Here is a 15,856-nt window from a genome sequence, read left to right on the forward strand (position 1 = left end):
GCGAGATCCCAGATGCAGCCGGGAAATGGGGTGAGAGGGGCTCCACTGGCTGCTGAGAGCTTGGAGCTGCCCCTGGCTCGTCTGTGGGGTGCGGGGGCCACGCCCCTTGAAAGAAAGGGGTGTGTGTGTGTTGGGGGTTCTGTGGACCGGGCCTCTGCCCCCTGCGCCTGGCGTCCGCGGCTTATGGCTGCTCCGCCTCCTGTGCGGAGGCCGGTTGTCTGGATCTGTGCGGGGGTGGGGCTCAGCCTTTGCCCCTCTGGCCCTCCGGAGCACGCCCCAGGTCCCCGCGGCTCCCTGCTGCTTTGGGGTGTGCAGGAGAGACCAGGCGCTGCGCCAGGCAGCCGCGACTCTGCCTGGCCCTTGAGGAGCGCCCAGGGCAGTGCCAGAGGCAGAGGTGAAAGCCAGCGACTCCCTTCAGGGCCAGGCTGCCGGTCAGCCTGGGAGAGTGGCCTAGAGAAGCCCAGGAAGGGTGGTTCTGGCAGAGGGGACAGCACAGGCGGAGGTCTGGCGGGCCACTGTGTGGCTGAGGGGTGTGCTTGGGGCCGGGGACAAATGAGGTGCGCAGGTGGACAAAGCCGGCATCCCTTTGCTGGGCCCCTGCGGCCCCCTGGTCATTGCCTTTGTGTTTTGGTCCCCCCAGGAAGGTGTTGTATCTAGAACTGCTGGTCAGGAGGAGGAGGCACCTTGGGGGTAAGGCCCAAGTGGTGGGTGCTTTTTCTGAGGAGCAGGACTCCAGTGCCCCCAGATCCGGGTCCCTTAGGACTCACTCGGTGGGAGGGCAGGGCAGCTTGCGCAGGATCACCTGCCAGGGCCTCTGTTAGGGGGAGGGAGGATGACAGGGGCAGCCCTCTGCCCAGGTTGCTGATGGGGGACCACTGGGCAGGATGACATTGTCTTCTCTGTTCCCCCCCCCCCCCCCGCCCCAAACTGTCTGAGCCCCAGAAGGATCCAGAGCTGGAGGACGTGGGGACTGGCCTCTCCCTCTGTGAAGAGGGCTCTGAGGGCCTTTGTTTCTCAGGCTGAGGAGGAGTGGTGGTGGCGGCCGGGGCCCTGGAGAGGGAAGGGGACGTTGCTGCCTCCATGCTCTGCTGGACAGCTGAGCCCATCCTGTGCAAGAGTGGAGCCCACTGTGCCTTGGCCCCGTCTGTTTCTGTATTGGCCTCTGTCTCCTTGGCTAACCCCAGTCGGCACACCTGACACCAGTTCAGCTTCTCCCTCCCCAGTCTGACTGTGACTGTCCCCCGGCACAGCCCCCTGCCCGTGCGGGAAGCTGCAGTCGCTCCCATAGCCCTCTCCACATGGTCCAGCAGGTTCCACTCCCAGGCCTTTTGTCTTGCTGCTCTGCCACCCAGGATGCCCCCTCTCCCGCCAGCTCAGTGTGTCTGGTCTTTCTAGAACAGGTGGAAAGGCCCCCTGGAGGAGCCCCCCAGACCACAGTGGCCACTTCTGCTCCCCTTCCAGCTGCAGAGTGCAGCGTCTGTTAGTATGCCTCCCCAGCCCAGCATGGTCCCCCCAGCCCCCAGGCCTGGCTCTGGAGTAAATGCCTTCTTCCTGAGCACACCAGAGGTTCGTGGGAGTCCAGCCCAGCAGGTCGGTTGGCCGTCCAGGTCTGTGTAGGAGCGTGGGATTCCATCCCTGCCGAGACTGGCTGGGTGACCTTGGGTCTATCTGAGCCTTGGGCCCCATATCTCTAAGATGAGGGAAGTGACCCAGATGTCTTCAGTGGCCCTTGTGAGATGGCGGCCATGAGGGACTAGCCTGGGCATAGGATCCCCCTTTCCTGGCTAGCAGCCCCGTGCCCCTCGGCTGGTCCCTCCCCGGCAGGCTCTCTTGGGGGGAGGAGGAGTGGGCCCAGGGCCAGGCTGGAGTTTGGATGGTCGCTTCTTCAGCCGGGTGCCTCCTGTTTAATGTGAGAAGCGGGGCCTGTGACTGCATTAAGCTGTGTGTAATTACCCGGAGGAGGGGAGCCCGCCCCTGGTAATTGCAGGCCTCTTTGAACTGGGGATGGGGAGGGGTTTGTGTTTTCTTTGGAGCTCACATGCCCTCAGCTTGCAGCCCAGGCCCTGCTCCAGTGTGAGGAGCCTCTTCTCTGGCTCCCAGTGTGCCTTGGGCTCCTGAGCTGGGGGCAGGGGTGGTGGGCTGGGGCCTCCTCTGCCGACCGCCAGCAGAGGTGCCTGTCAGCCGTAGTTCCTGGGGCGATGTCTGGGTGGAGCTCCTCAAGGAAAGGCAGCTGACAGCCTGCTGGGGGGCCCTGCAGGGCAGCACGGCCTGGTTTTCTTGCTGTGGGATGCTGACTAAAGCTCCTCGCTTTCTGAGCCTCAGTTTCCCCACCTGAGCGGCGGATTTAGGCCTTCACTGGGCAGAGGGTGTATAGGGAGTGAGAACAAGGTAAGGGAGCAGGTCTTGCTCTGCCCAGGACTCATTCATTCATTCACAAGTATTGGGTCCTGGGGTCAGCTTTGGGGGTACAGTGGCAAACCACAGCCAGGCCCCCCTCCCATGGAAGAGCGTCTGGGTACGATAAGTAGCAAAACCATTAGCAGGTCCTGTGCTGCGAATTAAAATGGGGTAACTGATTGAGAGGAGCGGCTGCTGCCTTCAGCCAGTACAACGGCAGATGTAGCTGAGACCCAGGCAGGGGTGAGGCAGGGAGGGAAGAGCGTCCCAGTAGAGGAGATAGCAGGTCCAAAGGTGCTGTAGGGGCAGACATGGGGGCCCAGAGGCCGACTCGTCTTGTCTGGCAGCCAGCTGCCTTGTGGGTAGCTGCCAACCTGGACTGGGCAGAAGGCACCCATTTTTTGGGCCTCAGCTTCCCCTCCTGTAAAATGGGGCCACTGAGCTATACGTGGGGCATTGTCTAGGAGCAAAGGGTGTGTGCAGCTTCCGCTGGCGCCTGCCTGCAGTCGGGGCTCAGCATGCCTGTGGTCAGTCTCTAGCCAGGAGTGGGGTGAGAGGCCCTAGCCCATCTGGAAGAGCCAGGGCGGGGTCCCTGCTAGCCCTGAGAGGTCCTCCTGCTGACGGCATCTTTCCTCTTTCACCCATGAGAGGGGCTGTCGTCATCCCCATTGACAGATGGAGAGACTGAGGCTGGGAAAGAGGCACGACCCCATCAGGCTGCATGGCTACAGAACAGCAGAGTCTCGATTTAACCCCAGTGCCTGACTGCCAACTTCTGGGCTGCGGGGCATGAGACTTTTCCAGAGGAAAGGGGGCCACGGCAGGGTTTGGGGGAGCCGATGACCTCATGTGCAGTTGAGAAAAGTGGCCCAGGCTACTTCAGAGTCAGGGCTGTAGCTGGATGTGAGTGGAGGGGCTGAGTGGAGGGGCCGAGTGCTACGGTCGTCTGCGTGGGAGGGGGCGGGCAGTGCGGGGCAGGTTTGCGGGTGAGACTGATGGGTCTTGGTGGTGAGCGTGACCAGGGAAGTGAGGGTGAGGGTCGGGGGAGATGCGGGGGCCTGTACGAGGGCGACCGTGCAGGGAGCTTGTCGGGGAGGAGTGGGCCTGCAGGTGGAGGTGAGCCTCTGGGTGGCTCAGCCGGGCATCTGGGTGGGGGTGGAGGTGCCAGCGGCTGGGGAGAGAGGGCCAGTGCTGTGCTGCTGAGCCCCTCCCCTTTGGAGGAATTCCTCTTTCCTTGGAGTTGAGTCAAGGGGAGCTAAGAGCCTGGGAGGGCCAGTGCTGCAGTCAGAGTCGGGGGTGGGGGCACCGGTTGGCTGGAGGTGGGGATGGTGGGTGAGAGGTGCACACAGCTTGGCTTCTGGATCATTCCTCAGAGTGCAGGGCTTGAGGTCTGGCGAGGGAATGGGCCACTGTCAGCCAGTGAGTGGTCCCAGGGCCAAGGTGACCCAGACTGCCTTCTGCCTGCGCTGAGGATTGCTGCTTGGGGGCTGTGGGCATACGTGTCCTCGTTGGTCGTGGGGGTGGTGCCTGTAGGAGGCCTGTCCAGGGCCTGTGAGGGAGCACAAACCCCAGAACCTCAGGCAGAGAGGTGGTCACCCACGCTGGGAGCTCGGAGCCGTGGACTCTTGCTCCCTAGGGCATGGGGACATGGCTCTGAGTCAGAAGGTGGTGGCCTCTGGATTGGGTCAGTTGGACTCCAAAGTCTAGACCCTGACCCCGTCATCTTCCTCCTTGTTCCTGGGTGCATTTCTCTCTTTTCCCTGCAATGGCGGTCCTTCTTACTGATGCAGCGCATCTGGTGGCTGGGCAGGGGTCCTGTGCTGCCCGTGGTGGTTATGGGCTTGTTTGTTTTGTGACCCCTGCTGCGCCGCTTGCTGCTGTTAGGGCTTCAGGCCCAGGAGGTGCCCTCTTGGCAGCTCTGGCTTCTCCTCGAGGGTTAGTCACGCCCCTGCAAGTGGGACGTCCCAGCACGGCGTGGGCACACAGAGCTCAGGCGACAGCGCAGGTGTGTGTGGCGGGTGTGTGCTCTCCTGCGGGTGAGTGCTGTGCTCATGTTTGTACGCTCTGTCTGTGCGTTCTCCTCGCAGGGCTGCGGCTCCCAGCCCCGTGATGCACGTCCCTGCAGGACCTGAGTGCCTGGGCCCGAGGCCCCGGCCCGCCATGCCGCTGCCTCGTCTGAGCCCACGGGCATTACTGATGCTGCTGCTGCTGCTGGGGAGTGCACAGGCGGCGGTGGCAGGTGTGCCCGGGGCAGCCGGGGGTCTGCGGCCCACCTTCCGCACCTTTGCTGCCAGTGACTGGGGCCTCACGCACCTGGTGGTCCACGAGCAGACGGGCGAGGTGTACGTGGGTGCGGTGAACCGCATCTACAAGCTGTCGGGGAACCTGACGCTGCTGCGGGCCCACGTGACGGGCCCCGTGGAGGACAACGAGAAGTGCTACCCGCCCCCCAGCGTGCAGTCATGCCCGCATGGCCTGGGCAGCACCGACAACGTCAACAAGCTGCTGCTCCTGGACTACGCGGCCAACCGCCTGCTGGCCTGCGGCAGTGCCTCCCAGGGCATCTGCCAGTTCCTGCGGCTGGACGACCTCTTCAAGCTGGGCGAGCCACACCACCGCAAGGAGCACTACCTGTCGAGCGTGCGTGAGGCGGGCAGCATGGCGGGCGTGCTGATCGCCGGGCCGCCCGGCCAGGGCCAGGCCAAGCTCTTCGTGGGCACGCCCATCGACGGCAAGTCGGAGTACTTCCCCACGCTGTCCAGCCGCCGGCTCATGGCCAATGAGGAGGATGCCGACATGTTTGGCTTTGTGTACCAGGACGAGTTTGTGTCGTCGCAGCTCAAGATCCCCTCGGACACACTGTCCAAGTTCCCGGCCTTCGACATCTACTACGTTTACAGCTTCCGCAGTGAGCAGTTTGTCTACTACCTCACCCTGCAGCTGGACACGCAGCTGACCTCGCCCGATGCCGCCGGCGAGCACTTCTTCACCTCCAAGATCGTGCGGCTGTGCGTGGATGACCCCAAGTTCTACTCCTATGTCGAGTTCCCCATTGGCTGCGAGCAGGCAGGCGTGGAGTACCGCCTGGTGCAGGACGCCTACCTGAGCCGGCCCGGCCGCACCCTGGCCCGCCAGCTGGGCCTGGCCGAGGACGAGGACGTTCTGTTCACCGTGTTCGCGCAGGGCCAGAAGAACCGCGTGAAGCCGCCCAAGGAGTCCGTGCTGTGCCTCTTCACACTCAGGGCTGTCAAGGAGAAGATCAAGGAGCGCATCCAGTCCTGCTACCGCGGGGAGGGCAAGCTCTCACTGCCCTGGCTGCTCAACAAGGAGCTGGGCTGCATCAACTCGGTGAGTGGGCACACCCTGGGGCCTCCCTGTTCTCATCTGAAACAGTAACAACAATGCTGAGTGCGTGCCCGTGTGGTGCTTGTCCTGTGCTAGGTGCCACCATTGGCCCCATCTCCCAGATTGTCGGGGTTGCACTGGGGCCTCAGCCTCTGAGCCTGCTCCCAGTCCAGGCTGTTTTACTCCTTTAGAAGATGGGGTGGCAGGACCGTGTCCTCTACTGTGGCCCTTGGAGCACTGACCACATGCCGGGCACTATTCTGGATGCTTGTGGCCCCTGTCTTGTCCCCATTTTATAGACAAGGCTCAGAGAGGTGAGATGACTTGCCCAGGGTCGCACAGCCAGTAAGAGGCAGAGCTGGGGCCTGGCCACATTCGGGTGGACCCTAGACACTGTCCCCCGACATGCCCCTGGCAAGCAGCTCTGCTCACACTTCCTAGGCATCTGTGTGCCTGCCCTCTGGGCCTCTCTGCCCTTGCCTGGCAGTGGGAGCTGATGAAACCAGGCCTGACATTGGGTGGCCTGAGTGCAGGGGTGCTGGGTGCTCAGTAACCGGCAGCTGGAGCATCATCTGTAGGTCCTGATGAGGCTGGCCTGGGCCAGCTGCTTTTCGGGGAGCATCTCATGCACACCCCCAGGTGTTAGGAAACCTTGTTTTTTCAAGGAAGACCCCCCCCAGCTCAGAGGGGTAAGGGATGGCAGGGTCACCCAGGTCGGGGTCCTCCAGAGCCAGGCCTCAGCTCTTGCTGCTGGGACTCACTGGGTGGCCCAGGGAAAGCCCATCCCTTCAGTTTCCCCACCTCTGTACTGGGAGTGATACTGGCAGAGTGGGACAGCAAGGGTCCCTTTGGCCCTTCTTTCTCAAGTCTGCCACTTTCGTGTGGCTGGGGCCCATCATGACAGGGCCATCCTTCACATCGAGGGCATGGGTGTGCTAGGCCAATGCATTGTCTGTCCTTCCCTTGGCCTAGCAAGGAAGGCGTTTTATCTCTGTCGTACAGATGGGGAAACTGAGGCTTAGAGGGGCGGGCCTGCTGAGGTCACACTGTGTGGTCCGCCTGCCCTGTGCCCTGGCTGGGCCGCCCCTCGCTGGTGTTGCTCCCCCTCGTTCCTCTCATGCCCTGTGCCCTCTTCCTCACAGGCCCTGGGGCCCCGCCAGGACCCTCCGGCCCAGCCCCGACCTGGTCTCCCTCACCCTTCTCCCCCCTCCTGGCTCCAAGCCCTGCTGGCCTTGCCTCCCCTGTTCTTCCCTCTCCCCCTGCAAACCTCAGACCCCCAGCTGCTGCAGGGTGTCCCCTTCCATCCACCCAGATCCTGCCTCGTCTGCCCTGCCTTCCGTCGGCCCTGCAGTGGAGCAGCCCCCAGCTTTTCCGGAACCTCACAGCATCGATCGCTCCCTGTATCATTGGCCACCTCCTCAAAGCCTCAAAGCCGGGCCCCTCCCTGTGTCTTTTAGGTGTGACCCCCGTCTACTGTCCTGAATGAACTCTCCCTGTGCCCCTCAGTGCCTCTGGCAGCTGCCCTCCCACTGCAGGCTGTTCCTTCCCCTCTCTGTGGCCGTTGCTCCCCCTCCCTGGCCTTCCCCCAGGTAGCCTCCTTTCTGACCACCCTCCCCCCCCGCCCCCCACCAAGGTAGGGTGCAGGGCATAGATGAGAAATGGGGCCTGCCTGGGCCTCAGCCGCCTTGAGGAGCCTTGGTTTCTTGGTCTGTGGGATGGGCCTGGGAATCCCTGATCCCCTAGATCTGTACTGGCTGCGCCCTGAGCTACAGCTGGCTCCTCTGTGGCTGCGTGCTTGCCTCTGAGGCCCCTCTGTGGGCCCCTGCTCCTCCAGCGCCACCCCCCAATCAGAGGGCCTGGCCAGTCCTGGCTTCAGGCTCCCTGCCCTCAGGGAGAAGGTGCTCGGGGCAGGCAGGACGGGCCTAGGGTCTCATCCTTTTCCTTCCCACAGCCCCTGCAGATTGACGACGACTTCTGCGGGCAGGACTTTAACCAGCCTCTAGGGGGCACGATCACCATTGAGGGCAGACCCCTGTTTGTGGACAAGGATGACGGGCTGACGGCCGTGGCTGCCTATGACTACCAGGGCCGCACCGTGGTGTTCGCTGGCACGCGCAGTGGCCGCATCCGCAAGGTTAGGCCCCCCGGGAGGTAAAGGGGGATGGAGCCTGGGACTGGGAGGGGGGCTGCGCCAGTGCTAGGCCCAGTGGCTGCAAGGGGCTCGGGCTGTCCACAGTTCCTTGGTGGGTCCCAGTTCCCCACTGCCTCCCTTTGCCTGCCCCTGCCATGAGGCTGCTTCCACGTCTGGGGCGTGTAAAGGCCCCACTGGGTGTGCGGGGTCTGAGGGTAAGTCGGGGCTTGCAAGGGCCTGGCCACCCTGCCATCCCCCTGGGGCGGGCCCCGCTCTCCAAGGGCGCAGAGACCTCCTGGGAAGGCTGTGTGTGGGTGTTGGGTGCAGGGCACAGCTGCGTGGCCCCCTCCCCTCCTGGGATCCAGTGTCTGCTGAGGCAGCACTTTGCCGGGGCGGCCTGGTGGCTGGCCCCCCGCCCTGCATGGAGGCAGCAAGGCCAAGGGCAGGCCAAGGGTAATACCCCCCACGACCCCCACTGGCTGCTGTGAGAGGAGTGTGGTGACCACAGAGTGCCGAGAGACCAGCTCTGGCCTCTGTGGGCTCCTCGGGAGGGGTGGGGACGCCGTGAAGCAGGCCTGTCTGTTGACAGCCAGTGTTGCTGCGTGGAGCGGGTACGGAACTGGGTTGGGGGTGCTTCCTGGAGGGCAGGCCGAGGGCAGCCACCTCGTGGATCAGGCCTGACTTGGTGGGTAGGTGGGGACAAAACCAGGGTAGGGCTGACCCGCTGTGGAGGAAGTTCCCGAGTGACTGTAGAGTGTGGGGGTGCCTGGGAGCCCCAGGGAGTCGGGGCAGGGCCTAATGGATGGAATAACAACTGTCCCGAGGCCTGGTGCTGACACAGCTCCCTGCTGGCTTGCGCCCGTGGGTGGGACTGGGCCTGCGCCAGCGAGGGCCTTGCCTGCTGTCAGCCCCTGGGCTGGGCTTTGCTGGGGGCGGTCTCCCCATCTCTGCCATGGTGGGTGCCCTGGGAATTGTGTCCCACCACTTGCTGGCTCTGTGATCTCTGGGGAGGGACCCCCCCACCCTGCCCCCAATCCTCAACTTTCCCATCCATGAAATGAGCCTGATGTGTGGGTTCTGGGCTCTGGTGACTGTGGGGCAGCCTGGGGTGGGGTTGCTGTGGGGTTCTGCTCACAGTGGCTGTGAGGAGGGCCTGCTCAACTCAGGCGTTCCGCTGGCCAGTGGGGACAGGTGGCAGGCCAGCTCAGACCCCCGCCGCCATCCCTGGGCAAGCCTTGTGCCCTTAGAGCCCCAGTCGCTGGCATGATCCACCCTCTGCAGCCCTGGTACTAGGGTGACTGCCTGGGGCCCTGGTCTCAGGCCCCCAGCCCAGCATGCACTTCCTCTTCCTGCCTTCCTTCCAGAGAGGGCGCATGTGGCTGGGCGGCAGGAGAAGGAGCCCGCAGAGCCCCCAGTGGGTGTGTGTCTGGTGGCTTGTGCCTGGCGGGGCCTGTGCTTCTGTAGCAAGAACCTCCCCCTGGGGCAGGGGCCGTGGGGTGAAGCTGGCTTGGAGACGTCCTGTAGGGTGCCCCAGAGTCTATCACCCGGCAGGAGGCTGGGCTCCTAGGGCTGGGAGTGGCCCTTTTGATGCCTGGGGGCCTGGCAGGCAGCTGGCCGAGGCGCCATCTGTGCCCACAGGCCACCCTGTGAGGCTGGGAGAACAGGTTGGCCCAGCCCTGTCTCCCGCCACCTCCCTGCCTCCCAGCCTCACTCCCCCGCCCTGCCCCAGGGCCACTGTCTGGCTGGGGCTTTGTGAGTCCAGTTGGTCCTGCTCTTCTGCCTCCCTGTCCCAGTCCCACAGAGGAGAAACTGAGGCCTGGAGTGTAGACCTTCAGTTGGGCCTGGGCCCATCCATGAGCAGAGGCAGCCTTGGTCTTGGCTTGGGGAAGCTACAGTCAGAGGTCCCCCTCTCCTCTCTTCTCCCTCCCCCGTCCTCCTCTCCCCACCCCTGCCTCCCAGAGCCCGTCCTGGGCACTGGCTCCCTCCACCCCTGGTACATCCGGCCCGGGCACCATGCACTGTGCATGAGTGGACAGTGCCCTTTGTGGGTGTGTGGGTCAGCAGTGCCCAGGGGCTGCCAGCCTAGTGGCGGCAGAGCCCGAGAGTTGTGGAATGAAATCTGTGTTGGTGTTGAGGCTCTCCCAGAGAGGTGGGTCCCGCCTTGCTCCCCACCCGCCCCCGGAACCACTTCCCCCTACATCCACTGGCCTGAGTTGAGGGCCCCGGGAAGCTGTCTTGTGCTTGCTCACCTCCAGTGGCTGATCTTTCATGCTCCAATCTCCTACAAATGACCAAGCCACGGCAGTGCCTGGTGAAGTCTGCAGCTGGCCACCTAGCCTCTCCGAGCCTCGATTTCTCTGAGCCCAGTGTGAGGAAGGACGAGAGGATGCCCCAGAGCCTGGCACACCTGCTCCCATCAGGATGCACAGTGGGCACTCACGTGTGGTGGGGTCTCACAAGTCCTCACAATGACCCTGTCATTCGTTTGACAGATGGGGAAACTGAGGCATGTGCCCAGGGTTACTGGCTCCAGGGTCCTCGCTCACACCTGCAGCCTCCGTTGCTTTTCTGTGGGTCCCTGGAGGAGAGGACATGGGGGCCCTACTTCAGTGACCCCCTCCGTCTTTGAAGAAGCCTGGGCTCTGGGGCAGCCCCTCCTCCAGGAGCCCCTGCCGCCCCCTTGAGCTACCAGCCTGCAGGAGTCTTTCTGTCCACAGCCCAGGGCATCAGCCAGTGGCTGCCCTGGGACCAGACCCGGCTCCAGCTCCCTCAGGGCCCACTCCTCCCGCCCTTCCTGCTCCCTGTTTCCTAGGACTTGTGGTGCCCTTGAGCCCCCAGTCCCACCACAGGGCATGTCTGCGGCAGAACAGGGGTCTAGAGGAAGGGGCGTCCCCGTCTCCTGACCCTCAGCTGGGGTTCCAGTCCCCCTCGGCCCACCCTGGCCCCGTAAACTCCCACAGGTCCCCACGCTAGACCTCCAGCCTTGAACCACGTGGAGGACACCTGCCTCCCGCTGGCACCTGCCTCTGCTTGGCTGGGGCCTGGCGTGCGGTAGCGGAGTTCCCTCTCCCGCCTGTTCTACCCGCCGCACCATGTCGTCCTGACTCAGCCAGGGAGGGGGTGGCCACGGTCCAGGAGCTGGAGTTGGGGCAGGCAGGGCACGGCGTGCCTTCTGGTCAGCCTGGCACTGTGCCCCTCCCTGTAGGCCTGCCCAGCACCCTCTCCTCCAGGCCCCCTCTCAGCTTTAAATGCAGGCCCTTCCCACCCTTGACTGGCCCAGGCCAGGCCCTGCCTTTTGGGCAAACTGCATGCTGTCTGCTGCCTTCTGTCCTCACCTCGTGCAGGAGCCTGGGCCTGGGGAACCCCCACCCACCGCCCCACTCAGGGGCAGGCCTGCTGTGCTGACACACCCCTGTGTTCCCCAGGCCTGGCTCTTCCTGGGCTTTAAAAAGCGACTGGGGAGATCCGGGGACGCGGCTGGCCCCAGGCCAGGCCCCGCCAAACGTGGTGTAAAATTGTAACCAATTAACTTAAGACCTGCCAACTTCAGCTGCTCAGGGCTGGCTGGGGGTGTCTCCTGACCCCTATCCTCCTAGGCTGAGCCCCCGCCCTCAGAGCCCCAGCCCTGCCTGTGCCTGCCATGGCCTCTGGGGACCCCTGGGCCCTGGCAGGAGTTCTCAAGGGCAACTTCTGGTTTGAGAGCTCTAGACTCAGCCCAGGTGGCCATGGTGGGTGTGGGGAGAGCAGGCCCTGGACTCCAGCCAGCAGGGCCCACCCTGACTCCCCCTTTCTCAAAGCCAGGAGAGGGGCAGGCCCTGCCCCCTGGTCCCAGTGAGGCGTGGCCCTGCACTGGTCCTGTCCCTCTTGCAGGGCCCCGGGGCTGGGCTGAGGGATGGGGCTCCGCCCTGTGCAAGCACAGCCCTGCCTGCTCTGGTGGCCATGTTAGGCAAGAACGTGGTCCGTGTCTGCCTAAGCATCTGGTTTTTCAAGAGACTCTGGAAATCTGTATTTTGTGTGAGCTCTCTTGATTGTTAAGAGTTGGCAGCCAATCCACGTTTCTGGAAAGTGTTACGGGCCAACCCCAGGTGTGGTAGGCCACCAGATTGTTGCTGGAGATCTGGGCAGGTCCACTGGGGTGCCAGGCCTCGGGGTGGGACCCAAGGGACAACTGCCCAGCGGGACCGAGGGGCTGGCTGGGCCCGTCCGGGAGCCTGGCCAGCGGGGAGGCGTGCTCTAGCAAAGCTCCCTCATTCCTGGGCCTTGGTTTTCTTCCCCCAGCGCTGGATGGGTGGGCCTCCCGGGGGCTGTTGGGAGGCCCATGGGTAGGTTGCCATTCCTTCCCATGTGGTGACGTTCATGCAGAGGAGAGACCAAGGGCTGCGGCCACAGCACTCTGCCCCTGGCCCTGGGCCTGGCAGGCCACCGCCCTGTGCATGCAGACCTTGAGGACGTGCCTGCCGTCACCTGACCTCGGGCGTGAGCGCTTTCCTCATGGTTGCTGCGCACCTGCCGTGTGCTGCTCTGGGCCTGGGCTGCCAGGGACAGGGAGGCTTACCCTCCAGGGTCCTCATGTCTCTAGGAGCTTCCCTTTGGATGCACCTTCCCACTCCCCTGGTACCACTTTCTTCCAAGACAGGATTCTGAAATTCAGAGATCCTGAAAGTCGAGTGGCGCTTCTGGGACCTGTGTAGAGCAATTGTGAGCAAGTCCCCGCAGCTGGGGGGCCAGCGTGGGCCTCTTCTCAGGGTCCCCACGCCAGGGCCTCCCTGCTCTGGGCCGAAATCCCGCTTGGTGCAGCCAGCAGCAGCCCCGTTCACCAAAGCCTGGGTCTGTGCAGGAGGTGGGTGGGGGCCTGTCCTTGGGGGAGCCCCTGTGGGGCGGGGACAGGGACAAGGATGACGGCCCACAGGAGATGCTGGGCAAGACTGGGCCCTGGGCCCCCAGCCCCTCAATCCCAAGGGAGCAGCACCCTCCCCCAGCATGCTTCCTGTGGCCCTGTGGAGGTGCATCTCGTGTCTGGGGATGGCGCTGACTTCCAGCAACTTCCCCCCTAGAGGCTTGCAGAAGCTCCACAGGGCAGCCTGCCCCATTGGCATCTGTGGGCCCGGAGGTGATCTTGTCGCACTGACCTGTGAGCCTTGAGCACATACACACGGCTGCCTGCATTATGGCACAGCTCGGGGCAGGGACGTCCCCAGCATCCTGCCTGTGGCTGGTCTGTGACCAACGTCCATTCTGAAGTGTGACGTACCTACAGCCTTTGGTGTGCAACTCAGGAAGTGTCACACAGGAGCACATGGGCACCCTGTCCCCTTGAAGCCACCCCCTCAGTCACTCCCCTTCCCCAAGGGTCACTTTACTGGCTGACCTTTGTCCCGAGGGCTGTTTTCTGGTGTTTGGATGTTTCGTGGGTGAGTCGTTCAGTGCGCTTCCCCTTGTCCTCCTTTGCTTAAAGCTGGTGTGCGAGACTTGCGCCTGCTGTGGGCAGCGAGCTTGGTTCTGTCGCGGCAGTGTCGTGTGTTCCTGATGTGCACGTGGTGTGCTTCCTCTCTGTGTAGACGCATCGTCGTCTTGTGCAGGTCTGTGATAAGCAGGGCTGCTGTGTGCGTTTTTGTGCACATGTTCTGTGAGTGCAGGGCTGTGTTCCTGTTGGGTTTCTGCCTGGGGGTAAGGCTGCCGGGTCTGCATTACCTTTCTGTCCTGAACCTCTAGGACTGCCTGCGTTGCTGTTCCCAGGCCCAGGTGAAGGAGTGTGGCAGTGCCTGGCAGGGTGGTCGGTCTGTGGTCAGCTTGTAGCTGGGTGCTCACGGCAGTTTGCTGGGTCCCAGCCGCTCTTTCTTCCCCCGGGGTTGTTGGTAGGGAGTGGAGTCCCAGCGGCTTCCTGTGTGTCTTAGCTGCTGTGCCTGTGGGGCCCCCTGGGTGCACTGCCTCTTTCCGCAAGGGCAGTGGTCCCCGGAGCCTTTGGGTGGCATTGCATGGTGCCCTGTGGTCATCTGTGTGTCCTGGGGAGGGTGTGTATGTTCTTTCTGGTTTTCTTGGGCACGGCTGACCATGGTGGGCTGAGCCAGAAGGGCACAGGGACCTCTTGCCTATGGGTCTCCGGTGGCATCCCAGCTGCTCATCCCAGAGCAGGAGGGCGTGAGTGTTGCTTCTGCTTCCCCGCAGACAGTGGCCCGCAGGGTGGCCCCTGCGGGTGCCCAGAGTGTACTGCCCCAGGTCTGCACTCCAGGCCCATCTCCCTGCAGGGTCTGGCTGATCAGGCCTTAGCTCCAAGGGCACGCGGGCACCTTGGATAAGACGGCTGCTGTCACATGCAGGCCAACAGTGGCCTCCCTGTGCCCAGTGAGGGCCATGAGGGCCAGCCTCATGAGTGCCCGAGGTTGCCACCCACAGTGCACAGTGCCCTCTCCACAGGCAGACAGGGCGCTGCCCTCCGGGACCCATCCTCTCCGGGTTGGGGTGTAGGAGCCCCTGGCAGCACAGTGAGATGGGTACAGAGGCCAGAACAGCCCAGGGGGCTGGAGGGTCCACTGATAAGGGTGCTTTGGAGAGAGGGGACAGCTCGGCCAAAGCACAGAGGGGCCCCAGTGTGTGCTGGGAACTGAGCAATGCCAAGGGGGCCGGGGCCCCATGGTGGGAGAGACACCCCTTGTTCTGCATGTGGGAGACAGCTCCCTGGTGACCCTGCAGTGGTCAGCGTCATGGGCAGAGAGATGTCCCGCAGGGTTCTGGGAGAGGCTTTGGAGGTCTGGCCTGGGGCAGGCAGGCTGAGCACCAGGGTGGCCTTAAGAAAGTGGAAGGGGCTTGCATCTCCCTGCTGGTGCTTGGAGACCCAGAGGGCAGGGTAGTATGGGTGACGTGGGTCTGTGACATGGGTCTTGCACAGGAGGGCGGGCAGCAGATGACTCTTAGGTTTGAGACGAGGGCGCCCACCAGGTGGTTGCTGCCGCACCATTGCTGGCTGGATCCAGTGGTTAAATCTGGGGCTGCGGTGGGCACCCTGGCCATGTCCTGGTGAGGACAGTCCCAGTCAGGGACGTGGGACGGAAGGCCCAGCTTTGTGAGCCTCCACAGCAGTGGGCAGATTCCCTGGGGCAGCTGGGCATCTCTGCCTCATGACCAGATCTGGCCTTCAGGGCCCAGACTCCAGGCAGCTTCCAAGCAGCCTCCCCACTTTTGGAACAGCAAGCTGCTGAATTCCCATGCAGCCCTGTGAGGCGGCTGTCTGTCAGCAGATGAGGAGACCAAGGCTCAGAGGGGACCAGTGCTTGTGCGGGTTGGTCTCTGCTCTCTTCTGTCTGTGTTGAGGGTCGGGTGTGGGAGGGAAGAGATTCTTGGGACCCCTCCCCACCTCACCAGGTGTGTCTGGCCCAGTTATATCCTTTGGGCCTCCTACAGATCATGTTTTAATTATCCAATTAGTGCCAAGAGGAAGTTGCTAATTGCTTTTCCAGTATCAAATTCCTCTTGGCCTTTCTGAGAAGGGCCCCAGGAAGGGCCCTGGAACCTGCCCCCAGCCAGAGGAGGGGGTCCTGCGGCAGCCCGTGATGGGAGGCAGAGGAGTCTGGGAGCTGGGTCCGTGGGCGTCTCAGCCTTGGGCCCTGACCAGGAAGGAGAGGGGAGGACGGGCTCCGTGCCCCTTCAGGGTCCCGCACAGAGAGGGCAGCCAAGTTTCCTGCCCCTCATGCAGCCCCTTCCAGGACCACCCTGCCTCCCAGGGCTGGGACCAGGCTTGGCAGCTGCATCTGTTCAAAGCAGGGAGGCTGTGAGGCCCCAGCACCGTGGCCAGCTCGCTTGCTGGCTGCTGCCCCCTGTCCTCTGCCTGTTCCCCACCCCCAGTCCTGTCCTCCTCCTCCCCACGCCCACCCCCAGCTAGAGACCAAAAGTCAGCTCAGCCAGTGCACCTTCACTTCCCAGGTAGGGACATGCGGGCTGCCGTCTTGGGGTGGGCAGAGCAGGGAACTCTTTTCCCTCCCGAGTCGG

The 15,856-nt window shown here is 63.6% G+C and overlaps 1 protein-coding gene across 1 annotated transcript in view; it reads left to right on the forward strand.

Moving 5' to 3' along the window:
• The window catches only part of PLXNA1 (plexin A1), a 54,511-nt gene that overhangs the window by 1,076 nt on the left and 37,579 nt on the right, over positions 1 to 15,856 (forward strand). Inside the window, exons 2-3 of the mRNA XM_023619847.2 lie at positions 4,485 to 5,745; positions 7,694 to 7,876. Of these exons, the coding sequence (XP_023475615.1) occupies positions 4,507 to 5,745; positions 7,694 to 7,876 (1,422 nt within the window). The 5' untranslated portion in view covers positions 4,485 to 4,506. The remainder of the gene's footprint in view (positions 1 to 4,484; positions 5,746 to 7,693; positions 7,877 to 15,856) is intronic.

Source organism: Equus caballus, chromosome 16, assembly GCF_041296265.1.
Source record: "Equus caballus isolate H_3958 breed thoroughbred chromosome 16, TB-T2T, whole genome shotgun sequence".
In the NCBI taxonomy this organism is placed as follows: Eukaryota; Metazoa; Chordata; class Mammalia; order Perissodactyla; family Equidae; genus Equus; species Equus caballus.